At 42.0% G+C, this 27,787-nt stretch overlaps 1 protein-coding gene across 1 annotated transcript; it reads right to left on the bottom strand.

Moving 5' to 3' along the window:
* Window positions 1-3,885: 3,885 nt before the first annotated feature.
* On the bottom strand, window positions 3,886-27,465 carry LOC109402692 (zinc carboxypeptidase). Its single transcript, XM_019675395.3, has 2 exons — window positions 27,052-27,465; window positions 3,886-4,976 (listed from the first exon to the last, which is right to left on the bottom strand). The coding sequence occupies exons 1-2, from the start codon at window positions 27,391-27,393 to the stop codon at window positions 3,957-3,959; spliced, it is 1,362 nt and encodes a 453-aa protein (XP_019530940.2). The 5' UTR covers window positions 27,394-27,465; the 3' UTR covers window positions 3,886-3,956.
* Between the last annotated feature and the right edge of the window lie 322 nt (window positions 27,466-27,787).

Below are 27,787 nucleotides of genomic sequence, written 5' to 3'. Positions count from 1 at the left end.
GGAGTTCCGCAAGGAATTCTTTGTAAAATTCCTAGGCGAATTCCCTGGAGAATTTCTGGAGAAATTTCCTGGGAAATCCCTAGGGAAAATCCCGTAAGACTTTTTTGGGATATTTCTAGGGGAATTTCTCTGGGAATGCCCCACGGATTTTTTCTAGAATTTTACATGGCATTTCTCTGGAAACTTCACAAGGAATTCCTATAGAAATTCCCCAAAAAATACTCCTATAGAAATTCCCCAGAGAAGTCCTCTAGGAATATCCTGAGGAATTCCTTCGGAATTTCCTAGAAGAATTCCTTAGTGAATTCCTAGAGGTATTCCTTGGCGAATTCCTAGATGTATTCTTTGATGAATTCCTAGAGGAATTCCTTGGGGATTCCTAGAGGAATTCCTTGGGTAGTTCCTAGAGGGATTCCTTGGGAAATTCCAAGAGAAATTTCTTTGGGGAATTCCTAGAAATTCGGCAAGGAATTCCTCTAGAAATTCCCCAGGGGATTACTCTAGGAATTTTACAAGAAATTCCCCAAAGAATTCCTTTAGAATTCCCAAAAGAGTTCCTCTAGAAACCCCTAAAGAATTCCTCTAGAACTTCCCCAAAGAATTCCTCTAGGAATTCGCCAAGGAATTCTTCTAGGATTTCCCCAATGAATTCCTTGTAATATTCCTAGAAGAATTCCCTGGGAATTTCTAGAGAAATTCTTTTTGCAATTTCTAGGAATTCTCCAAGGAATTCCTCTAGGAATTCCACGATGGAATTCCTCTAAGAATTCCCCAAGGAATTCCTCTTGGAATTTCCCACAGAATTCCTTGATGAATTCCTAGAGGAATTCGTCGGGGATTCCTAGAGGGATTCCTTGGGAAATTACAAGAGAAATTTCTTTGGGGAATTCCTAGAAATTCGGCAAGGAATTCCTCTAGAAATTCCCCAAGGGATTCCTTTAGGAATTTTACAAGGAATTTCCAAAAGAATTCCTCTAGAAATCCCCAAAGAATTCCTCTAGAATTCCCCAAAGAATTCCTCTAGAACGATTTCCCCAATGAATTCCTTTTAAAATTCCTAGAAGAATTTCCTGGGGAATTTTTTAAGAAATTCTATTTGCAATTCCTAGGAATTCTCCAAGGAATTCCTCTACGAATTCCTCTAGGAATTTCCGAAAGAATTCCTTAGGATGTTACTAGAGGACTTGTCTGGGGAATTTCTAGAGGTTTTTTTGGGGAATTTCTGAAGAAATTCCTTGGGGAATTCCTAGAGGAGTTCCTTGGGAAATTCCTAGAGGATTTCTTTGGGGAATTCCTTGTGAAATTCTTTGGGGAATTCCTAGAAGATTTCTTTGGGGAATTCCTAGAGAAATGTCTTGGGGAATTCCTAGATGAATTCCTTGAGGCATACGCGGCAACTTGTGACGTAGTTGGGGGGGCAAGGCCTCTCAAAATCAATGAAATTCGGATAATATCGACGCAGTTCATCTAGTTTAGGCATATTCACGTGAAAACTAGTGCATTGAGCTGAAAAAAGTTGAATATTGTCCAATTTTGGAGAGCTTCGCCCCCCCAACTACGTCACAAGTTGGCGCCTATGCCTTGAGGAATTCCTAGAGGAATTTCTTTGGGGAATTCTTAGAGGAATCCCTGGGAGAAATCTTAGAGGGGTTCCTTAGAGATTTCTTAGAAATTCGGCAAATTCCTAGAGGAATTCATTGGGGAATTCCTAGAGGAATTCCTCGAGGAACTCCTTGAGGAATTCTTCGGGGAATTCCTAGATTAATTCTTCGGGAAATTCTAGAGGCATTTTTGGGGAATTTTTTTGAGAAATTCCTTGGGGAATTCCCGAAGGACTGTTTTGGAGGAAATCTATCACAGTTTCCAACTGGTTTTGTTTTGAATCTGGTGCACCCCATAACTTTTTATGGATCGATTTGAGCAGCAGCTCTGGCCACCCGTAGTGTCTCAAAGCGCAAGGTACGCTTTCTGGACGCCGGAGTTCGCTCCAAACTGATTCCTTTGCGTGCCCTAGCAGGCATTGCTGAAGTCGAATTAGATTTTCAACGTTTGGATAGCCAGAAGCAGTAGTAGACTGCTCATAGCTACTGACCGACGAATTGGAGCAACTGTTTCCAAACTACCTGTCGTGCTGCAAGCCGCTGCGAGTGGAGAACGACGGGCTGTCCAGCCATGGTCACCTGCTGATCCAGGTCACCGGGGTCACCTCCCAGTCAACCAGTGATCGTATAAGATGTTGCATAAGATGATAAAGTGGAGGCGATATGCGTACATTTTACATGCGTCTAAATGGAGGCATGCACGCATATGGCCTCCACATTATCATCTTATGCATCATCTTATACGATTACTGATTGTCTGGGCTGGACATCCCTAACTGCGTTAATGCAGGACTCTGGGCGTGGTAGATTCAGTTAGCAGCGATAGTGGTGAGGTTAACTCCTTCGCAGCAACCGGTTTGGCTATGTCTCCTCTAAGGAAAGCAGAGACAGAATGAGATAGCTGTGCGCGAAGTGCCAGCCTTGGGAATCTCACTTCCACCCCGTTTTCGAAAGGTGCTGAAGTCTATCCAGACTGAGGCCTTCGCATTCGCGGGTAGCCCGAACGCAAACGTGACCGGCTATGGCAAGCAATTTCAGAAGTCTGCGAGGCAGCCGTCAGGTAAGGAGCCACCAGGTGGCGTTCGCAAGGCCAGGATGTTGTTAAGCCCAAGAGTGAAGGGAAGTAGTTCCGGTAAGTTGTATCCCGACCAGGCACCCCAGGAAGCTAAGAAAGATGGGCCAGAAAAGGCTCTGGTGGACTGGAAGAGGAACAGGAGCGCAGGGACATCAGACCAAGAAAAAGTAGGAGGGTAGATGCCAACACAAAGGAAAAGTTTCTGGCGGAAGAGGTTCTTGGTGAGTCGGTCGAGATGAGGGTTCCTATGGCTGAAGCGGCTCTAAAGGTCAACCCTTCAGCGCGCGCGCCGTTGTAAAAAGTTTAACATTATCAAAAAACCTCGCTCGTCGTTTACAGCGCGAGCGCGGTGCAGTTTCAGCTGCTTGATGGCGCGCGTCCTGGAAGGTTAATATACTTCTAGACGAGATCACGGACGCAAAAGAGCTCCTCACGACACAGCGGTAACAGGGCAACTTGCAGGTGGCCACCGCAGCCGTTCGGCTACGGAAAGACCCGACAGGGACACAGATGGCTGTGGAGTGTGAACAAATATTAGTGACATTCCCCTTGGGTGTCCTTCCCTCTACAAGCGTCGATGACAGTAAGCATCATGACGAGGTGGGCAGTCAGTGGGATGCTACCTCATTGAGGATTGAAGTTTTGGCGAAGCAAGTCGCCTGCATTGCGAGTTCCCGTATCATGCCAAGTGATTCTACTGTAGTTTGCTAAGATGGCTGGGAACGGATTGTTCCGCTGAATTACGCAATATTCACAGTGACTTTGGTGCAGCTACCTGTTGCGGACGCTAACAAGTCCGTAAGCTCTGGTAAGGCTGGTCACTATGCCAATTGACCATACCCGAATCACCGGAGACTTGCTTCAGGTGTCTGGAACCAGGACGCAAGTCATGGAACTGCAAAGGGCTTACAGGAGCAAGCTTCGTATGCGATGTGGAGGCCATTAACTACAAGGCTGCGCGAAACCTGAGTGTTTGATTTGTTCTGGGAAATCCGCGGACAGCAAGCACCCAAGGTGCCCGGTCTTCAGAAGAGCCACAGTTGATAAGTCACCGTGTAGGATACAGATGGGTTCAGAAAAATGACGGCGATATGTTCGACAGTAAATACCCCGTCCAAGAGTTGGTGTCTACTACTTACTAGTAGGAACTAGCCAAGGATTGAATCTAGGACTTTCTGCATACAAATCAGAAGCAATTGAAACCCGATCTTTTCTTGATTGTGAACATTTCTATAGCCATAATATATTTCAGCAAATATGAACTCAATATATATTCCCCCTCACAGTTCACCCTTATGTGTTTCGCCACTTCCGTAATATCCCAATTCCCTAGCCGCCTTCAGCATCGCCACGTACGCAGCCAACGTTTCCTCCCCAGTCGGCACGATCTCCTCCGCCGGCAAAATAAACATATTCGTACTGTCCGGAGGTCCACGCAGCTCAAACGTGAACGCCACCGGTACGCCGCATTCGCTAAAAACCCAATCCACCGAATCCCCGGACGACGGATAGATGGTCTCGATCATCGCCCCCGACAGGTACTCCTTCCCGTGGGAGCGTCGAATCGCTTCCGATCCCCGCTCCCCGATCGTCTGCAGATCGTCGTAGTTCTGCACCTTGTCCGCCGTGTACCCGTACGGGAACATGATCAGCTGCGAGAACGAGTGCATCGAGAAGTACGTCTTGATCCGGCTGGTGTGGGCGTTCTCCTTGAGGAACTTCTGCAGGACTTGCGTCTCCGATTCGCTGGCGGCGGAGCCCCCGGCGAAGTCGTAAGCACACGGATCCGAGCTGGCCCCGATTCCGTTCCAGTCGCTTTCGAAGTTTCGGTTTAGGTCTACACCGCGACAAATGCCATACGGTTTGCGGTTCTTGCGCCACAGACGGTCCGCTTCGAAGGTGTATTTGTATCCGTCGGGGTTCACAATGGGGAAGAAGAACCAATCGAAGTTCTCGGCTAGGTCCTGGATATCTGCGTCGGTGGACGTCAGGAGTTCATTCAGTATGTAGGTGCACACGGCGGGTGAAATCCATTCGCGGGCGTGGATGCCACATTCCACGAAGACGGCAGTGTTGCCTTGTTTCTTGGATAGTTTGACTCCTTTTAGGAGGTTTCCTTCGTAACTTGCTTCAAGGGGGATCGATTGCAGGATTGAAGGATGTTTGGAGACTTGTAAATCGAGCCATTTGTGGATTGTATCCAGGTGGAAGTAGTGTTGCCAGTCGAACTGTTCCGGGCTGGTCTTCTTCGGCATGACGGTGGAGTCCTCTTTATCGATCAGATCTTGGATGTTGTATAACTGTAGGAAAGAAGTATAAAACATATTTAAGTGATTTCACAGGTCATCATGTTGTGTGTCAAAACCTCTTAAGAAAATTTTAGATTTATGATTAAGGTATTTGTAGGGTGTGAATATAAGTGTTATTCACCTTGCGTGTCCTTCCCCTAACAAGCATCAGTGACAGCCAGCACCATGACGAGGTTGTCAGTGTGAAGCTGCCTCATTGAGGAAAAGAGCTTTGGTCGAGCAAGTCGCCTTCATCCTGTGGTACAGTATTGTGCCAAGTGATTCTACTGTAGTTTGCTAAGATATGGAGAGGAACGGAATGCTCCAGAGTTACGAGTTACGATTGTGATTTGCATCCTCCTTTGATTTGAAGATCCACTTGCTGCCGATGGCTTTTCGACTTGCTGGTACTTCTACCATTTCCCAGGTTTTGTTCTGGATCTGTGCCTGGTACTCGTCGTCCATCGCTTGCTTCCACAGTTTCGCTTTAGGTCCCCTTCAATGCTTCGGACGGGGTGCATGGATCACCACCGGTTGGTGGTTGACGTCTCGCTGCTAGTCCCGGTTGCAGGCCACTAGCTCTAGGCCGAGCTGCGGGCCCAGGCAGGTCGATTACATTTCTAACATCCATATTTCCATCAGACTCGAGTTGATGGTTTGAAAATTGTTCAGAAGATTGGGAAAGAAAAATCGTTTAACGTTCCTGGTAGGTAGCGCCCTCGGAATGCTGTAACAGTGGCGGATTTGAAGATGATCGCGGAGTTTGTCACTGATTGAGTCAAAGAAATCCCCATTTTCAGAACTTGACTGATGTTCTTCCGCAGATACCTGGTGATCTTAAACATGTTTTGCTTCGGTTGGTTCCGATTTGGAAGCCTCTAACACCCGAAATGGATCACCGAGATCCAGTTTAACGAATTTTTGTTCCGGTTCTGCAAACTGCATGCAATTTCGGGTCCCACAAACAATTTTTCATCCTCGTCTAATCCGATGCGAATTCGCTCGAGTGCTTTGGCATCTCACTTTTTGCGCCATTACCATCCCCGGAGCGTACGCCATTGCCTTTGAACCAATAACTCGGCCGCGTACCAGGTTTGGCTTCCTGTTGATGAATGCCCTTTGGTTGGCGACCGAACAGCCGTTACTGTTGCTTCAGCCCAGACCCAGAACGTTTCGGCTGCTCCGCTTCAAAAAGCATAAACCGCTAACATTCGAAGATGACTCGTTCCGTCAGACCATTTTGTTCAGATCTGTAGTCCGCCGTGGTTTGATGACCAATTCCCAGACGCTTCAAATGGTTCTCCAGCTTCTGGTTCGTGAATTCCTTGACATTTTCGGTTCGTATTTTCTTCAGCTCGAGCCATACAACGCAAATCTTAATATGCTTCATACTCAGTATTATTTTTCTTCCAGGAAATATACGAAGATTCGACGAGACTTAGCATCCGTGAAGGTCATTTAAAAGCGGTTGCCATCTAGTAATTTGACTTCGATCGGACCACAGATATCCGAATGGAACACCTCGAGTAGATCCACCGCTCGTGAACCAGATGAACTAAACGGCAAACGTTTCTGTTTACCCATTGCACATTCCACGCACTTGTCGTTTCACCGGGCGGCTTTGCGTATTACTGTCAGAGTTGATGTGGTAAAGTCTCTTATGCCATAGAGCTGCAGATTCATTCGACGCACATGTAAGTGCTGCAGCTTCAACAGGCTTACTTACTTACCGATCAGGCTAAGGCCTGGGTGGCCTCTGCTGTACATAGTAGCCGTCTCCATTCCACTCGGTCCATGGTTGTTTGTCTCCAGTTCCGCACTCTGCTTGGGGCCGCAGATCGTCCTCCACATGGTCAATCCACCTAACTTGCTGCGCACCACGTCTTCTTGTACCGGGTCGGGTTGCTATTCGACATCCTGATGACGTGACCCGTCTACCGTAGCCTCCCGATTTTCGCGGTATGGACGATGGTTGGTTCTCTCAGCAGCTAATGCAGCTCGTGGTTCATTCGCCTTCTCCAAGTCCCGTCTTCCATCTGCACTCCGCCGTAGATGGTACGCAACACCTTCTGTTCGAAAACTCCAAGGGCGCGTTGGTCCTCTGTACTTAGGGTCCATCTTTCGTGCCCATAGAGGACGACCGGTTTAATCAGCGTTTTGTAGATAGTTAACTTCGTGTTACGGCGAACTTTATTCGATCGTAGAGTTCTGCAGAGTCCAAAGTAAGCACGATTGCCTGCCACAATGCGCCTCTGAATTTCTCTGCTGGTGTCGTTGTCGGCGGTCACCAGTGAGCTCAACTACACGAATTTTTCAACCGCCTCGATTTCATCACCGTCGATATAAATTTGAGGTGGCGTGCGCGGTGATTCCTCCCTAGAGCCCTTTGCCATCATGTACTTTGTCTTCGACACATTACGGACTAATCCGATTCACCTGGCTTCACTCTTTAATCGGATGTACGTTTCCGCCATCATCAGCGAAACCAAGCAGCTGAACGGACTTCGTGAAAATCGTTCCACTCGCGTCTATCCCCGCTCTCCTAATTACACCCGCTAAAGCAATGCCGAACAGCAAGCACGAAAGACCATCACCTTGCCGTAACCCTCTGCGAGATTCGAAGGGACTCGAGAGTGTCCCTGATATTCGAACTACGCACATCACTCGATCCATCGTCGCCTTGATTAATCGTATCAGTTTATCCGGGAATCCGTATTCGTGCATAATTTGCCATAGCTGGTCTCGATCGATTGTATCATACGCCGATTTGTAATCGATGAACAAGTGATGTGTGGGCACGTTGTATTCGCGGCATTTCTGCAACACCTGGCGGATGGCGAACATTTGATCCGTTGTAGCGCGTTCACCCATGAATCCAGCCTGATATTGCCCCTCCAATTCTCTTGCAATCGGTGATAGGCGGCGGCATAAAATTTGAGAGAGTACTTTGTAGGCAGCGCTCAGTAGTGTGATCGCGCGATAGTTCCCGCAATCCAACTTATCGCCTTGTTTTAGTTGGGACACACGATACCTTCCATTCCACTTCCTCCTCCCAAATCTCGGTAATGACTCAGTGTAGTGCTCTCACCAGTGCTTCTCCACCGTGTTTTAGTAACTCGCTTGGTAGTTGATCTGCTTTGCTTTTCAACCGGCTATCCTCCTCTTCAATCTATTGGCTTCAACAGGCTACGCTTTCTATTTCCAGTCGTAGTAAGGTCACCGTTCGGGTTAACAATGCTTACACCCTCCTTGGTCATCGTGTGTGCCCGTTCCACTAATTTTTGAAAAGGCTCCACGGAGAATGTTCGGGATGAATCTGAGAAGAGATTTGGGATTGAATTCTTGGAGATTTTCCTGATCAAATATCAGAGCGTTTCAGGAGACATCACTGGGTGAATGACGCGAAGCCCTTGGATGAACAAAAGGAGTGATCCTTAGTGAAATCATGGAAAGCATTCACGGTGGATCAGGAGATATAAAAAAAATCTCTGAAGAAATCTCGAGAAGAAAATCTGGTACATATAATGTACAGATGTTGACTTTCTCGGTCTAGGGTCAATCTTAACGACTAGTTTTCCCTGGCTGGATTACCCGACGTTTCGGCCGGTTTCATTTGGCCGAAAAACTTGAAAACATTGCACATTTAGTATACTTTAACATTACATCGATACATGTACCTACTCAGTCAACCGTTTTTTGTATTAAGTTTTAATGCAGTCATAGGGGGTGTGGGCTTCTTGTTTTCTGTCTGAGTGGACAATACATATTATAAGAACGACTTGGAACATTAATGGGCTAGACCTACAATTATTATACAAGCTAAAATCCGACGGTTCGGATTTGTATTTTAAAAAAAGACTAAGCGATGTTACAGGTTCGAAAGATTGAATAAGACTGATTTTAATGTTCAATTTCATAGTCCTAACTGCCCTGCCTTAGACCCTAAATGTGCTAACCTAACACCTAGCGACGATGATGCGCTGGTCACGTTGTCCAAGTTAGCTGCATTCCTTCGGTGTCCGGTGTCGTCTGGCAGCGATGGTGCTGACCGATCAATTTGTGTGCATGTGCACGGTGTATCCGGGGAAGACTCGTGGCTAACTCCGTCTGCATTGGAAGATCAGTGGTTAACTTACATACATATAGTTTTTTTTTACAAATTTTCTGGAGAACACTACACTTCTTGACGGTACTCAACGGCTTTTTAAAACATGGAGAAACAAAGCTCCAAATCTAACCCTCCATGTTTAAAATAGCAGTTGAGTACCATCTAGTAGTGTAGTGTTCTCCTGTGTAGTCTAGAAAGTTGATTAATTGGCAAATGTTGTGAATACGAATGTTAATGGTGTAGACTCGGAGTTTTGCTTTCCATTCCGCAGAATCGTTACCTGTTATGTGGCTTAGCTAGTAAAAGCGCTGGTCTAACGAATACGGTGTGGTGGGTTCGAATCCCAGCAGAACGCGATTTTTTTTTTCACTGTTCCATCTCCCCAATTGCAAATTAATTAAGATTTTGTGTCTTTTAATTTTCGAGTTTTTTTTTTCCAGTATTGCCTACAACTTTGCTGAAAAACTGGTTCACATTTGGCATCACACCAAATATTCTGTTTTCAGATTCGATTTAAGACGGAGGCCACCCTAACCAACTTGATTCAGAAGTTTTTTTTTCCCAAAAAACGTGGATTCGGTGTATTGTTCACTGGCATGATCTAAAAACTGTTGGCATAACTGCCAGACCTCTGTTCGATTTGCCTAATAGTGCATTACAACGAAAAAACAATATGATCTATTCTCCTTTTAGATAGCATTCATTAAGATATATTTTATTGAAGTAATGCTAATTTACGGTGAGATCTTAGTGGGTTCACGGTGAGAGAGCGGCGTCTAAGGGGACTACATGGGTGTTTTGTGGAGTTCAGGGGCGTACTCCTAGTGACATCAGCTGCATTTCAATGGGATATAAGGGGCTTCAGGTGGAACCCAAGAAAGTTTCAGGGTGATTTAGGGCATTCTATAGTGTCTCAAGCAATTTTAGTTGTTTTCCTGGTGGATCAGTACGTTTCAGGGGCGTTCAAGGGTATTTTAAAATCGTTCGGGAGGTGCTCCGAACGTTTTTATGTTTCTGTTTGTTTCAGAGACGTTACTAAGAGGTCTCAGGGGGTCTCAGGAGGTTTCAGAGGCGTTCTCAAGGTTTGCATGAGGGTTCCATGTGGTTTCAGGAGGCTTCAGGGCCATTCCAGCGGTATTCCAGGGAAATTAGGAGTGTTCATGGGGTGTTTCACAGGGATTTCGAGGGCGTTTCAAGGTGTTTCAAGGTGTTTACGAGGCGTTCCAGGGGTGCTTCAGGAAATCACACCCAAGTAACAATTTCTATGCCTTCTGCTCTTAGATATTATTTATTGTGGTTTTGTCATGGAATTTTAAAGCCTTTTCAGGTTTACTGAAGATGTTTATGTTGCAAAGCAGCATTAACAACATAAGCAACTTTAAAACAGTGTGTAGATACCTAGAAGTCCATCGAATAAAACTTATATGTTTGTCTTTTTGCCAAGCAACAATAAAGTTGTAAACGAACTGTTAACTAAGTATTAAAACTTGAACCTAAAACTTCTTTCATAGCCGCATGCATGTTATATCATATCGCTCTTAAAACCAGATAAACTACCTAAATTCGTAATAAAGCAATCTCAAACCTTACCAGGGTCAACAATGGGAGCATTAAATCAAGCTTAAGAATGATACTGAAATACGATCTCTTTTGATCAATAGTTTCAATGAGCTACATAAACGAAAGGATAATTAACCAGGGATAATTATTCTTCGTTCTTATTGGAGCAAACGTCAATGGAAAATCCTCGGATGGGTTTAATTTCCCATCATCACACTAAGCTTCTTTCTCTAGAGTCCGATTGTGATCGTGGTTTCCAAAGCACCTGATGGATGGGGATTCCATCGGATGTTCTAAGCCCGGCGTCACAGCTGTGCTCGAATAATGACTTTTTTTTACTCACAGCCGCAGCCGGAGTAAATAAGATCCTGATTGTTTACTACTATATTACTTACCGAACACTCAAACAACCTCAGAAACACAAAACAAATTAAAAATCTTGCAAAAATATAAAAGGTTTTCGTTTGTTTACGTTTTTACGGCTATCGCCCAAGCGAAGAGTTCTTAAGAGCATTCTATCTGATACCGCAATTCCTTAAAACCTAACAGTGTTTAAGAAGCGCATATACTTATGCGTTAGGAATAAATAGGTGTATGCTAGTTTTGCAGCGTATTCATAAAGAACAGCAATTCTAGAACATGTTGCTTTTACACTAACTTATCTTAAACAATCATAAACAAAACCAGCAGGATTTAACTTGACGGCATCCATATTTTCCATCACGATAATCAATTCCTGCTTGCAAAGTAGGTGCGCCATGTTGATGATCGGATTGTGATTTAAATTCATGGTGTTGCAAGGGGGATTAAAATTGTTATTTTCGATATGACAAAAACCTCAAAATGAAGTGGCGCTTCGTCTTATTTAGAGACAATGTATTACATTATACCGGCAAACTTGCTTGGCATGATTTTTTTCGTCATAGCAACAGAGTTTTTCTCCGTGGGAATAGGCATATAAATAATAATAACATGGATGACCGATGTAATTTTCGATCTTGCATTATTAATAATTTGCAATGTACTGCCATGTCATGTTTTCATTTTAGTTTCAGATTCATTTCAAGTCATTGGTTTTAATTGTTCATTTAAGGTGTTCTTAGAACTATAAAACGGCATGTTGATCTTATTGCGTACAAGAAAACAAATCTTATCTATGCTGTATAGTATACTACAAGAATATTTCACAAAACCAACTGGCATATAACGTTTGAAGGAATGGTTTTAACAACCTCCTGTAGGGTGGGCCCTTTTAGGTTTAATAGGGTTTTATCACGGATTCATTAGAGCTGTTAGGATCGTTTTGCTTTAAAACAAGTTTTAATGGTTTGATTGTTACAACAGCTTGTAGGCAATGAGAAAACTAAAAATGTTACTTGGGCATGGAGTTTCAGAGGATGGTACGCACGTTCCAGGGAGTTTCTAGGGGTGTCAGAGACGTTACAGGAGTATTCTGGGGGGGGGGGGTTGCATTTGCATAGGACTTCAGTCTGTTTCAAGAGGGATTTAGGGACGTTGCAGGCAGTCCTTGAAGCCTCTGAAACCATTTAAAACGCCTCGAATTCCTCTGGAACATCCTGAAATGCATTGATACGCATTGAAACTACGCAGCAACCTCCCGTTAACCTCCTTTACAACATCCGATAATCCCCGGAAACCTCTTTCGAACACCCTGAAAATACCTGATAGTACCGTAAAACGGGGTGTCATTTATCAGCGGGGTAATATTGATCGATTTGATCCACCTCATGGAATGTCCAAACAAATAATTATCATTGCATACCGAAGAAATTCCTAAAGAGATCCTGGAGGAAACTTTATAAAAGTTCCTGGAGTAATCCCTGAAGGAGTTTTGGGAGAACTCCTGAAGACCTTGCTGAAGGAATATTCAGAGGATTTCATAAGAAATCTGTCCAACAATTTCAGCAGAAATCTGTAAATAATTTCCCGGAGGAATCCTCGAAGGAATTCAGAAAATCTTTTCAACAACTAGAGGAGAAACGTCTCCAGTAACCTCAAGATAAAATTTCTGTAGCACTTGCTGTATGGTCCATGGAGAAATTCCTGCGGAAATCCCTGAAGGTGTTCCTGAGAGATTGCCTCAAGAAATTCCTGAAAAAGGTTTCTCAGAGAACTACAGGCGACACAAGGAATTTCTGGTAAAATACTTTAAGAAGTTCCTAGAGGAATCCAAGAAAGAGTTCAAGGAGGAATCAGTGAAGGATAAATCCCTCAAAATATTCCAGGAAAAACCCTCAAAAAATTCGGGATGAGTTCAAAAAACCCGATTTAATCCACCTATGGTGAACAGAACCCTTCTTACACTTATTAAAACTATTGTTGTATTATTTGTATTTAACGTATTTATTTTGTGTGATGGACCAAAAGTTCTAGAAAATATTGTGGATTTGGCATCTAGTGGATTGGTTTCCAAAATAGCATCATGGACCATGGACTAAACTACCAGAAATGCCAGACACCTTCTAGAATCTTGTGTGCAATTTTTAAAAAATAGCTTACATATTCTGGAATATTGTATCTTTTGTTATCTGCCAAAAGATCTTGAATCGATTAACAAATGGATAAGAAAATCAGCGAGATACACTTTGTCTAATATCTCTTAGTCATTCGAATAAATTAGCTCCGAAGTACTTGGTATTCATGGTTATGGTGTAGAAAGGACAAAAATGATATATCTACTAAGTTAATCAGTTTTGGCATTAGCTAGTTATTTTGGCTGTCCGGTTCTTGCATTTTTCCACATGAGCATGAGCATGAGCATAGATGACCGTACAATTCGTAGTTGCTACTCCGTGATTGACCAGAACAATCGAAATTGCACAAGGAACCAACAAACGGAGCTTGGGAGTAACTACCGCTCTCAATGTGCACAGTTCGAGTATTCCAAACTTTATTAGTCAATAACGGCGCCGGCCACGTCCTTACGGTCATCGAGGAAGGAAAGGAATGTTAGTGTGACGTACGTTGCTACTAGAGACCGAGATCACCTCATCTTCTCCACGACTGTCACGGGAAGGAGTTTTTGTTAGTGGGGAGGGGGAGAGTCACATGATTTGGATTCACTTTGGTAAGTGATGTGATTCATGCAACCTTTACTTGAGTCAAAACATTTATTCATTTTGACTAAAATATTACAAATGTCGACACCGAAGATAACGAACTAATCAAATTTTTGTGTAAATGCAAAAAATGGAAGAAACATATTTATTATCAACTGAATGTGCATTGGGAACTAGCGCCGACACATGACGTGACGAACTTTTCAATATTTGTTAGATAAATACACAAAACCAGAGCAGAATTGTATAAATCCTTTAGCATTAATTATTATGATAAAATAGAACGAGCTCACCAATAAACATCCTTCGAAGTGTCCAGTGCGTATGTGCTGCAGCATCTTCCACTAACTGGCCTCATCTCCGAAATCACACTGAACCGCTACAACTACACATGGGTACGACGATGTGCACATTAAAATTGACGACGACGTCGACCCGGCCGGTCCGAATGAAAAAAGCTGCTTTTTCACTTTGCCTCCAAAATCACACTCCATACTTTGGATTCACTATGAGCCATTTTACGAAGTGACAACAATGTTGATGATGATATTGATTTTCACGGGTTATTGGGCGCTACTTCCTGTCAAAATTCATTCATAAAATCGGCTCGTAAAATGGACTATAGTTATCTATAGTAACTAGAACCTTGTACAACAAAGAGCGGCACAGGGTGACAAGGCCAAAAGAGAAAAGAACTCAACGCTGCAAGATACGGCAGCCCGAGGAGAGAGGTAGTACTGATGATCTGTCCGGTTCTTGCATTTTTCCCACAATATATAAATTCAAGCTTTCATTTAACATATTGTAAGTTTTCATAGAATTCCTGTGTATTTGTAATTTGTCATTTATAATTTTGTTAAAAACAATAAACTGCTAGTATACACTTTGTATGAGGTCAGTATTATTTATTGAAAAATAATTTCCCATATAATGGTCAAAAACTAATGCAAGATAACAAGTGAATATAATAATAAAAAAAAAGAATGTATTGAAATACTCCTCGAAAGATATCTCAGTTATCAAATGTCGAATCGAAAAAAAAATTTAGGGCCTTTTACAAGGATATTGTAGCTTTCATTTGGTGCTTAGAGAACCCAAATCGGTTGACTGACGGCTGAGATATTTATTATGGTACCCTTGGTCAAAAATCTCTCAAAAAGTTAACCTGTATTACTCCCAAGTACTTTTAGAAAGATATCTCGGTAACCAAATGTCCAATCCTAATGAAATTGTATAGAGTTCTATTAGAATGTTGTGGCTTTCATTTGGTGCCAGAAGAACCGAAATCGGTTGGCAGACGGCTGAGATATTTATTATGATACACTTGGACAAAAATCTCAAAAGGTTTAGTTGTATAAATATTAAGTACTCTTCTAAAGATATCTCTGTAACCAAATGTCCAATCGAAATAGGATGCTGTAGCTTTCATTTGGTGCCAAGAGAACCCAAATCGATTGACAAACGGCCGAAATATTTATTATGATATACTTGGTCAAAAATCTTAAAAAGTTTAGATGTATGACTCATAAGTACTCTTCGAGAGATATCTCGGTAACCAAACGTCCAATCGAAAAAAAAATCAATAGCGTTCTACTAGGATGTAGTAGCTTTCATTTGCTTCCAAGAGAACTTAAATCAGTTGACAGACGGCTGAGAAACGTGCGTGACTTTTTTTTGTAACGCACATACACACACACACACACACACACATACAGACATTTGCTCAGTTCGTCGAGCTGAGTTCATTGGTATATGAGACTCGGCCCTCCGGGCCTCGGATCGAAAGTCGGTTTTTCGAGCGATATTTATACCCTTCTTATGGGTGTAAGAAGGGTAAAAAATTCGTAGAGAAATCTCCGACTAATCCCTGGAATAATTTCTGGATAGCTCACGGAAAGAGTTGTTTTAGGAACCTTCAAAAGAGCATTGTGAAAAATCTCTCGAGGAAATCCAAGAAAAATGCCTGAAGAGTTGCTGGAGAAATCCTTGCAAGAGTTCCTAAAGAAATCTCTGAAAGAATTTCTGGTGGAATCTCTGAAAGAGATCCTGCAGAAATCCATGAAATTCTTGGAGAATTCTCTGATGTAATTTCAGGAGAAATCCCAGAAGGAATTTTATTCATAACCACTTAACCTATTTTACAGCTCTTTTGTCCACTAGGGCACTACGTGAGCGATTCCAATTGGCGGCTGCACTTACACTTTATACAGCGCCTAAATGAATTCTATTATATTATTATTCTACTATATCGAACTGGTTTGTCTTTGTGCTGCTTTCACTTGTTTACACTGGTAGAATGATGAGCACGATGATGAAATGATGTGTGGCTGTTGTTCCTTTTCCGGTCCGATTGGGGGTCGTCCATTATGGGTTGCCGTTCACCGATATCCAATTATCCTGGTCCGTTTGAGCTATGAGAGCTCAGAAGAGGGTCAAGTGTCTGCCACTCTTGGGAGAAGAAGAGCAACTGACGAAGTGCCGGGACTGGGATCGAACCCATGACCGTCCGCTTACGAAGCGAACTGCGCCACGGGCCCCGGCTCAGAAGGAATTAGAGAAGAAATTCCTGAAGGAGTTCATGGAGTTCCTGGAGAAATATCCCCAGTAATTCCAGGAAAAACTCCTCAATGATTTCCAGGAAAATCCCTGAAGAAATTCCAGGAGGAATACAAAATATTTTTTTTTGTATTTGTGCATTTTAACTTAATGCTAATTCTTCACACAAATACAAACTAGAATTTCTTAAAAAAAAACGCTGTAGGAATTCCTGAAGAAGCTTTAGAAGAAATCCCTCAAGAAATGCCAGAAAAAAAATCCACAAAGAATTCTAGGGCAAATTCCAGGAGAAATCTTTGAAGTTGTTACTTGTGAAGTCCCTGATGGAGTTCCATCAAAAATCCATGACGGAGTTCCTATTATAATTATTATTACTTTATTATAGAGATTTTCTGCCCTAGGCTGGTTCATCTTTCCTGAAGGAGCTCCTAGACAAACCCTAACGGAATTTGAAAAGAAATTCCCAAAGGAGTTTCTGGATAATTCTCTCAAACAATTCAAAAAAAAAAAAATCAAAGATTTCCAGGAAGATCCCCGAAGCAATTCCTGGAGGAATTCAAGAAGAAATTCTCAGATGAATCCCCGATGAATTTCCGGAGAAATCACTGAAGGAGTTCAGTTAAACGTCCTGATGAAACTTGTGAAGGAATCGCTAAATAAATTCCTCGAGAAATTCTTTAAGAAATTCCTAGCAGATTGGCAGGTTTTCTTTTGGGGAAGTATCGCTTTGGGGACGAGAGCTGTTTTGAGCCATTCAGCCAGCAAATTTGCAGACATTTTTATTAATTGTTTTACTTGTGCCTCGCAGTTCGGGATTGCCAGTGACGTTGCTAAAGCTTAGTTTCCTGCTCCCAAGTAGAGCGCTCAAGTAAAATTCCTCCTTTTTCCGTAAGTCATTTTGACATTTGTTTAACTGACAGCATTTTACCGAAACGATGTTGTAAGAAGGTTGTGAAAGAAAAGGGCACCAGGGGGGGGGGGCTTCTGGGGAAAATGCAGACTACGGATTCGCGCTATGGTGGGAGGAATTCTGCTGGGTTACTTTATGGAGTTCTTGAAGAAATACTGGGACAAAGCTTCACAGGGAATTGAATGGAAATTTAATGCTGATCCACGAAGGATTCTTTGTGATGAATCTTCTGGCATTTCGTACGAAGGTTTTTCTTTGAGATTTCGCAGAAAATTTTCTTGAATTTTTTCCAGGTGCTCCACCAGAAAATCCACCAGGAGTTCGCCGGGGATTGTCTTAAAATGTCTCTGAGATTTTCATTAGAAGCTCTACAAAAAATACCTCCTTGAGGGATTTCTGTAGTATTTTTTTCCAGGGTTCACTCAGATATTTATCCAGAGATTCCCGCAGAAATTCCTTCCGGGATCATTCCATGAGTTCCTTCTAGGACTTCCACAGGAATGCATTCTACGATTTCTCTAATAATTCCTCAAGGAATTCCACCGGACATTCCTACTCCTCTGGGCATTTCTCTGGAAATTCCTCCTGAGATTTCTCCAATAATTCCTCCAAAGATTCCTCCAGAAATTTCTCTGGAGATTCCTGCAGGAACTCCTCCGTAGTTTTTTTTTAGATTCCTCCAGAAATTCCTAACGGAATTCCTCCGGAGATTCCTCCAGGAATTCCTCCGAGGATTCCTTAGAAATTTCTCCGAGGATTCCTCCAGGAATTCCTCCGAGGATTCCTTCAGGAATTCCTCCAGGAATTCCTCCGAAAATTCCTCCCGGATTGTCTCCGCCAATTTCTTTGGGGATCCCTCCGGATTATCTTTGCTGATTTCTCCAGGAACTCTTCCGAAGTTTCCTCCAGGTACTCCTCCGAAGATTCCTCCAGCAATTCCTCCGGAGATCCCTCCAAAAAATATTCCGGAGATTCCTCCAGAAATACCTGCTTGAAATTTCCCCCGAGGAATTCCTGGAAGAATCTCCGGAAGAATTCCTGGAGGAATCTCCGGTGCAATTCCTGGAGAAATTTCCGGAGGAATTATTGGAAAAATCTTAGAAGGAATTTTTGGAGATTTGCTCCAGAAGATCCTCTGGTGATTGCTCAAGAAATTGCTTCGGGGATTTCTCCGGTAAATTTCTCCAGGAATCCATCCGGGGATTCTCGGGGAAGTCCTGCAGGAATTCTGGAAGAATTGCACGAGAATTTAAGAGGAACTCCTGGAAAGTTTCCCGAAGAAGTCATGGTGTAATTATTGGTGAACTTCTGGTGGAATTACCGAGGTAATTTTAGATGAGTTCCTGGGTAACTCCTGGGGGAATTTCCTGGAAACTCATTGGGGAATTCCAGGGGATTTTCTGCAAGAATTCACGGGGAACTATTGCAGAAATTCTCGAAAATCCCCTTGATGAATTCCCGAAGAACTCCTGGAAGAATTTCTGGGGAACTCCTGGATATACTCCTTAAGGAATTAACGGGGAACTTCTGGAGGCATACCCGAGAGCTCTCGGAGTTTTATCGGGGATTTCCTAGAGGATTCACCTGACAATTTCTGGATGATTTCCTGGGAAATCCCTGAAGGAATTTTCGGAACACTCCTTGAGGAATTCTCGGGGAACTCCCTGGAGGAAAGCCCGGGGAACTTCTGGAGAAATTCCCGGAGAACTCCTGGAGGAACTCCCGGGGAACTCCCACGGGAATTCCGGGAAACTCCGGAGGAATTCCTGATAATCTTCTGGAGGAAAAACTGGAGGAGAACTTCTGGATGAATTCCCGTGAACTCCTGGGGGACATTCTGGAGGAATTATCGAGGAACTCCTGATAGAACTCTTTTAGCAATTTTCGAGAACTAGCCAGTAGGTTCCTGGAATGCTGGAATTAAGAGCTATTTTCATGAGGAACTCAAAAACACCATCTTTCCAAAACTCCCAGAGTCCCGAACATTCTTTTGAAATCATTAGCTTCTCTTGGACCGACAGCTTCTATGAAGAACTTGAAGAGATTCGCCGAATTATTAGTTTTTTAAATAGTATTTCCCGCTTCCTGCAGACTCTCGGATAATACCCGGACTCCTATAAAATCATAACTTTCTTTTATGAGAATGAAATTCTTGGAATTTCCTTCCATTTTAACTTCTTTATATCTCATGGATTGACCAGGTAGTTCGTTCTTAAAATCTTTGAATTTTTACTTTTTATTTTTAATTTTGTCTCTATAACCCCATTATCGTCCCACAATTACCACCGATAGAGCTAGACAGAGCAAGAGCAATGCTGCAAATTCTCACATAATTACTTTCTTCCAGGAAACAAACATATTCACCAAACTGAAGTTGTTTTGAAATTAACCGCAGGAAATCCACGCTCATTGCGTTTTGCCGCAGCGGCAGAGTTGCGGATTTTTTTTTTTTGAGTACATACCACAGTGCTTCCGCATTCCGTTGCACTTCAAACAGATGTTTTATCTTGAGTTCTTCCCTTGCCAAATCTTTCACCCTGTGTACTATAGGCCTAAGGCCTCTGTGTACACACTTCGAAAAAATCTTGTAATTTTGTGTCATATAAGTCCGACATATAAACACCGACGAACCGACGTGACAGTGGCGATCCAAAACTGTCCCCCCCTAATTTAACGGTCGACCAGCGAAGCGAGCGATCTCTTCTGTCAAATCAGCACAGACGCGAACCGTTTCCTATATGAACACACGGGGGTTTGGTGTCGAGCTATCAAATCATCGCGAGCCGTTATAGAGGTGGCGATAGTGTTCGGCTATTTTTCATCATGGCGTCGCGGACAACAAATTTGAATTTATTTGTTCTAGCTGTCACGTCGGTTCGTCGGTGATATAAAAGCAACACATTTGACGCAAAATTGTGTGCGATCTTATTTTTACAGGAAACGGAAAATGTTTGACTCATGTAATTTTACCGAAACAGCTCAGCGCGTCGGCTGCTTGTATACATGATTGAGAACTGTGATATTTATAGCACCGAATATTGAAACAAAAAAAAAACAAAAAGTTCCATTCGGGAATCGAACTTCGATGCTCAGAGTGTCAGTTTTCGATCTTGCTCTCTCGGCTGACTCAGTAAGTTGAAGAGATGGCAGTCGAAGATGAACAACTTCTACCATAAACGAACTTGCCATCAGTTTGGCTGTCGCGTCGTCACTGCTGGCGTGTATGTATGTACTGAGACAGCCGTCATCGCAGCCAAGCAGACAAAGCCGCCTTCTGATTGACTGAGCGTGGCTGTTTTCGTTTACCACTGCATCGGCAGATGGCAACGGATTGTCATTTCCAAATTTGTGGCTCAACTCGGTGTTAAATTTATGAGCGATTTTCATGCTGTTTCACCTTCGTAATAAACAAATTTCCAATGCAGTCTGCAATCTTCATCTAATATTGTAAGGTGCTGTTTGACAGTTCAACATCAGTAATCATTATGTTTCTGTAACATAACGCGTAAATTTACAGCATAGAGAACTAAATTATCAGTTCTGTGATTTAAAATTATGACTGGAAGAACTCAAACAATATAAACTTAATACGTACGTCACAAAAAGTGTAAAAATGTGGCACATTTATGTTTGTGTCAAAGCTTTTTAAAATTTTTCGACAGTTCGATCCAGGCCCCCGACACGGCCTATATCAATGCATTGGAATTATGGTAGACAGGATGTCCTGGGCGCTAGTAAATAGCGCCCACTGTCAGATGCGAAAACATCAACAACTTTTTGTTTAACGTTTATTTTGGTTTGTTGATCAATTTTTGGAATCATGTTTCCACCTCAAATGATCATAAAACACTTCAAACTCGTAATAATATTAATGTACGGGAAGAGGAGAACGCGATAATTTGAATAAAGCAACACAACAAATACGCAATGTTAAGGTGCATTTCGTGTGTGGCTCACAACATTAAACAAAGCAGCGTTTGTTGATTACACGCTCGTTTCAATTTACGTAAATATGAGTATAAGGCAGTATAAGATGTTGGCTACGATAAAATTCATTGATGCCAGGGGCCTGGTTCGATCAATTGTGTCACTATTAAAATTGAGATTTTTTTAGTGTGTACTAACAGCTTAATGCACACTAATGTCTTTGGTGCGAAAGAAGAAACAAAAAGAAAGATAAATCTAGAGCTCGATTTGAATAGGTCGTATGTGCTTTCATCGATATAAAACTCGATCAGTATATTTTAGTAATACAGTGAACTTTCGGTCGTTGGGCTACGTTTAGGTGGGCTGCGTTTTAACTGGGCGCCCGTGAGGTGGGATATAGCCCAGTTAAAACGAAGTCGAACGTCACTATTTGACGTGAAGCACGATTTATCAAAGTTGGTAGCCCTGAATCACTATTGCTAGAGATTATTTGACAGCTCAAAACTCAGCCCACCTAGTGAAAGTCTTTCACTAACTGGGCTACGAGCTTAGTGCAACGAACGAAAGTTGACTGTAGTAGCAATATGGATGATATTTCGGTGACTTTTCATGATAAAACTGAAAGCCTGTTTTGTAAGGAATCGGTTATATGTATTAATTTTGTTAAATTTCAACAGTTTCTGCTATAAGAAGCGAATCCAACTGATCGAATTTTATATCGACGAAAGCACATACGACCTATTCAAATCGAGCTCCAGAAATGTCACTTTTACTCACGGAATAATACATCGACATATTTATTTTTCTGTACACGCTCGTTGAAAACTGCTCTAAAATGAGTAGAATTCGACTCACTTTGGTAAAAAGTGAAACAGCTCAAAAATGAGTAAATGAGCATTACTCACTTTAGAGTAATATTGGATTTTCTTCAAATTAGAGTAGCTCTTACTCACTTTTATTTTACTGGAATTTAGCAAACTGAGTCGATTTCTACTCATTTTTGTAGATTTATTTAGGTTGATCTTTTTTATATTTTTCCAAAGAAAATGGCAATTTCATAATAAAAAAGTAACATACACATTTTATTAGCACATAAAAATATCTTGCAAATGCTACACTTGATACTTGATTAAAGGCGAAAAGCTGCAAAGTTCAGTTTTTGCCTCGGCTTTTGCTGACAATCGTCGGCATCTAATCCATGATCAGCAGCCCCAGCACCTTGCCCAGCACCATATCGATCAGCTGCTAGAAGAGTCTCTTTCCAATAAGGACGTTCCCGGGATGCGTAGCCCTAGACGGTAAATGGTGGTTTTGAAAATCTAGTTTAGAAGTTCTATCGTGAGTTTCGATGTTAAATCAATAATATCCATACTTACTTTTCAAAATCACATTTTTCATCGACGTTTCAAGAAATTAGCAGTGAATGGCACTATATTTTTTTCTCACAAGGTTCGAAAATATTTTTAATAGCTTAACTGGCAAAGAGGCTTCCAAATTCTTCTAAGTTTTTTCCGTTAGAGTGAGTGGAATAAATTTTGAGGCTACTCAGAACTGAGTAGAAGGCTAATTTTGTCAAACAGAGTAGAAATCAACTCACTTGCAAAAAACACTGTCACTTACTTTTGAAATTTTTTTTGAAAAGTAAGCAACTGAGTCAAAATCTACTCACATTAGAGTAGTTTTCAACGAGCGTGTACGGAAAATTAACAACATGACTGACAGCATCGCATGGCAGTGCCATCTGTTGGCAAATCTTTTTTGCTGCGCATAACTTATCAACTGCGAACGCTGAAGTAATTTTGATTGCAAAAGTTTTACTGGACCATTACTTGTCCTATTCTTTTACACAGTACTTACCAGGTGGAAACTAGCCATAAGGTGTAAATTTCAAGGAACATCTAGAATATTCAATTCTCTGTTTTTTAGTTTATTCCGTCAATCAACCTTAGGGGACACTTCTAACCATGCCTGGCATAGAAGTTCATCTTTCTCATATATCCAAGTTTACCCTCGTGGCTTTTACGCAATCATTGTAGATTTATTTATTTATTTATTTACATATTAAGTCAACAGGTAAAATATTTACCTCAATGACACCCGAATACAACACCTATGACATTACATAAAAGCTAACAAAATACACGCTTAAAACTACACTTATTTACATCACGGGACACATTAAAATCAAATACAAAATAGCATATGTTAAACAAACGGGACATATCACGAATCGACTCATGTTGGCTGTAGTTGGTCCTCGCTGGCGGTAGGTTGAGAAACGGATGTGATCGAAGACTACGGCGGCGTGTGTTGATTTGTAGCATACCAAGCAGAGCGGGGCAATCGATGTTGGCTTGCAGTAAATCTCCTACAAAACAAGCTTTGGCTACATTGCGTCTCGCACTCAGAGACTCCAAGTTGATGAGCTAACAGCGGCTCACGTAGCTAGGCAAAACAATAGGGTTTCTCCATCTAAGGTGGCGTAGCGCAAAACGAACAAACTTCCGCTGTACACTTTCTATGCGCTGAATCTCGTTGGCGTAGTACGGGGCCCAGACGACTGCTGAATATTCCAGAATGGGACGCACAATAGAGCAATACAACGACTTCAAGCAGTAGATGTCCTTAAACGACTTGGAAAATCGGAAAAGGAAACCGAGTTGAGATGAAGCTTTGGCCACAACATAGGCAACATGGTCCTTAAATGTCAATTTAGAGTCCAGCAATACTCCCAGATCCTTAACAGTCGATTCGCGTTTCAACTTGACACCACCCAAAGCATAGTCGAAGTGAAACATGCTTTTCTTACGGCTGAACGATAAAACAGAGCACTTCGATACATTTAGGGACATACGGTTTAAACTACACCAAACCGCAAAGGCTTCCAGCTGTTGTTGCAAAAACACTGCATCCTGACGTTGCTTTATCTGGAAGTACAGCTTCAGGTCATCAGCATATGATAGTTTCAGGCATTTAAAAGTACAGTTGACATCGTTCATATACAGCAGGAACAGGAACGGTCCAAGGTGACTACCTTGAGGAACACCGGACCAGACTGTAAATGGCGAAGAGACGTAATCACCAATTTTCACCGACATACTGCGACCAGTCAGATACGATCGAAGCCAGATGAGGAAATCGTTGTTCATGCCCAATTTGTCGAATTTGGCCAGTGCGATTTGGTGATTCATTTTATCGAAGGCGGCGGAAAGATCGGTATATATGGCATCAACTTGAAGACCGCTTTGGAACTGACTTATCAGGTACGATGTAAAAAACGTCAGGTTGGTGGTGGTCGATCGTTTTGGAATAAATCCGTGTTGATCCTGGGATATATAATGTGCGTAGCTTTGAACTAACTTGTGCAGAACAATCAGCTCCAGCAGCTTCGATATAGCGCACAAGGATTGATGGTCTTGGGCAAAATAGTACAAACGCAACCATAAACGCATGACGGAAAAACGGTTGCAAAGACCAGACGATCACTTGTTATGTTTTACTTGTTGAACGTCGGCTTGTTTTTATTTTGGCAACCAGACCCACTGTTAGGTAGGTAGGTAGGTTGCCATTTCCAAACCGATTTAGCAACGATTGGTGGGGTTCTACGTTATGAACAGGGTTGCCAATTTCGCTCTATTCACGCATTGGTGGGCATCGTCTAACACAGGGCTGCTCAACGTACGGCCCGCGGGCCGGATCCGGCCCGCGAGGACATTTTGTGTGGCCCTCGACACGATTATAGAAAAATAATATAATTTGGCCTTTCAAGTAATATTTTTGAGTATATTTTTCTTTCCCTAGTGAAGTGTAATTAAAATAAATAATTTGATATTTCAGTGCGTATTTATAAATGTATAAATACATGTTTTCATTTACAGATTACGAGAAATCGCCAGGTTATGTCAATGTGAAAGTAGTTGTAAAATGCCATTGTATTTTCATAACCCTAGTAAGACCTTGGGATCAATATGATCCAGCCAGACACGCTGGACGTGCACTATGCCAGCGTGGTGCGCTTATCCTAACATTCTAGGGTTAATATTGAAACGAATTCCAAAATTCTACAAGAATTCTCATGTATTCAGTAAGCACTAAAATTTCTTTAGAAACTGAAAAATGTTGTAACAATAGTTTCATTCTCATCTTAAAAAAAAAGACACTACACCGTCTTCAACCAGAGGCTGCACAGACTGAACATTACATACACGAGACAACGGACAACACACATAATACCCAGTGGCCCAGTGGCGAATTTTCCGTTTGACGAAAAGTTTTCCCCGACTGGAGCGGGAATCGAACCCGCACTCCGAGGCTTACGAAACGCCTAGATGACTGACGCCGCTAACCGCACGGCCACGAAGCCCACCACAGAATCCTAATACTTCTTTTGGGTTAATTTATTTTGACCAGCAAAGTTCAGATTTTTTTTTAAATTGTTCCATAGTTGTGTTTAAATTTCTGGCCCGTCAACTGGTATGCAGTGTTAGCTTTAGCCCGCGGCCGTAAAAGGTTGGGCAGGCCTAGTCTAACAGCTAATTGAAAATTTTAACTATTGGAGAAAACCGTTTAGTATTTGGGACCTAAGATTAATGACAAAATCCCGTATTAATTGAAAATTACGATCAAGCATGATTATCTTACCGCAACAGCAGTTTCCCCGAAACGAAAAAATAACGACAAACAATCGAAATAAGGAAAAACCTAAAAAACTCCCATATAAAGTCTAAAGAAGCTCATTGAATCAGTTTTTCAGGACTACCTTCAAAGTGTTTATACAGAAGCTTTTCCAGAGGTTTTTCTTCAGAAAGTACTCCCAGTAGATCTTTAAAAGATACCTTCACAAGTTTCTGCAAGAGACTCTCGTAGAGTTTATATGGCAATTGCTGGTGCATTTTTTTTTTTCAGGATTTCCTTCGGATATCCCAATTTTTTTAAGGCAAGTGTAAAGTTTCACTATAACTTGTTTGTAGGAACTTCCACAGTTTTACTAGTTTCTCAGGGATCCACCAGAGATTCCCCCAGAAAGTTCACCATCCGTTTTTTTTTCATTTCCCTACATCTCCTGAACTAAATTCGGCAGAAATCTTCAAAGAAACTCAAAAAATAGATTCTTACAGAACGTCAACAGATTTTTTTAAAGAAAATAATTCTGAAAAGATCTTGAAGTAACCATCAGGGAAACGCCTGCATAAACTCCTAGAGAAGTCAGAGATATCATATCAAAAAGTTTTGGAGAAATTCGTGAACGATTTTCTCTAGGAAGTCCTCAATGAACTCCTAGAAAAAATTTTGCAAAGGAGTTTGTGAAGATACCTCTGCTGTTCCGGACTCGGAACTCGGAAACTCTTAACTTCTGGAGACATTCGGGGATAAAATACTAGACGAACTTCCAAAGTTAAATGTGAGTCTTTTTTTCGGAAAACTTCGGATAGTTCTAGTTGCAATTGTTGAAGGAACTCCTTTAGGGATTCTCGATTAAATTACCAAAAAAATTCTTGAAAGAAATTCTTGCGTTGCGTTGCGTTGCGTGGTAAAAAAATCCTGAAAGAAATTCTGAGGTTAAAGTGCCTTAAACTCTTGGAAGTGTTTCTGAAGAAACCTCTTCTGGAATATTTCAGATGGAAAGTGTTACACTTTGTTACACTTTTTCCTAGTATGCCATCCATGAATTGCTGAAGTAATTTTGAAGCGGAATCATTACTTGTCCCATCTTTTTACACAGTACTCACGAAGTGAAAACTATCCGTTAGAGATACCATTAGCTCAAGAAGGAAAATGTCGCCGGCTACGTTCGAAGGAATGTGCAATGTGCATTCAACATAAATGTCTTGGACTTTAACAGCAAACAGTGGCTGTATATGTGATAGGTTACAACGTTGAAGATGATCGCACAAGAAAGTTGATATTGATATGACATTGATTACAAAACAAAAGAACGCTACTTACCAGAACCGATCCCCCAATCTTGAACCGCTCCATCAAATCCGTCATTTCGGCAATCTTCTGCGGTGCAACCATAATGGTCAGATTCTGATTGGTATGCCGGGCATGACCCATGAAGGTATAACTGTCGCTTCGGTTCTCCAGCTGCTGCATCAACTGGACCTGTTCCTCGTTCTCCAGCAGTACCCGGTAGATGCGAAAGTGATCGTAGCGGGCCTTGTTCGAGGGGTCCACAGCCACACCAGTAGCCGAGCAGCCATGGCCATCTACGACTACTAGTAGCAGCAGCAATGCGGCGATGGCGGCTGCTGGGATGAAATAAAGAAGTCGGTTGAGTAATCGCATTTTTGCACAAATTGCACAAATGGCAAGCCGGTAGCAGCAGAACCGGCACGAACGAAAACAGAAATTAAACTGAATGATAATGAATGTCTATCACGATGCAGCGAAGATGGGACGGGACAAAGGTAATGTTTACCGATGGGATTAGCTTTTAGTACAAGGTGAGAATGTAGTGGTGGGATGAACAAATCAGCTGTCATGACAGCTTGATAAGAAACTGTTGTGGTGTGTCTTGAGATAAATTTTAATGCAATCATTTACAGTGAAGATCGTTCGGTAAGAGTATCAAATTTTGAAAATATTAAACTAAAAACTTTAAAAAAATGCTTTGACCTCAGTTATTGTTTTTATTATTTTCAGAATCTTCTTACGCTAGGAAATCTCTTAGATTTTCAAT

The sequence above is a fragment of the Aedes albopictus genome, chromosome 1 (assembly GCF_035046485.1).
Source record: "Aedes albopictus strain Foshan chromosome 1, AalbF5, whole genome shotgun sequence".
In the NCBI taxonomy this organism is placed as follows: Eukaryota; Metazoa; Arthropoda; class Insecta; order Diptera; family Culicidae; genus Aedes; species Aedes albopictus.
The sequence above is the reverse complement of the archived record's forward strand: the minus strand, read 5'-3'. Positions and strand labels throughout refer to the sequence as shown.

Coding starts and splice junctions, on each gene's coding strand:
- LOC109402692 (XM_019675395.3), bottom strand. CDS start 27,393: ATGCGATTACTCAACCGACTTCTTTATTTCATCCCAGCAGCCGCCATC. Junction 4,977..27,051: donor AGATTGGGGGATCGGTTCTG/GTAAGTAGCGTT, acceptor TCTTTCCTACAG/TTATACAACATCCAAGATCT.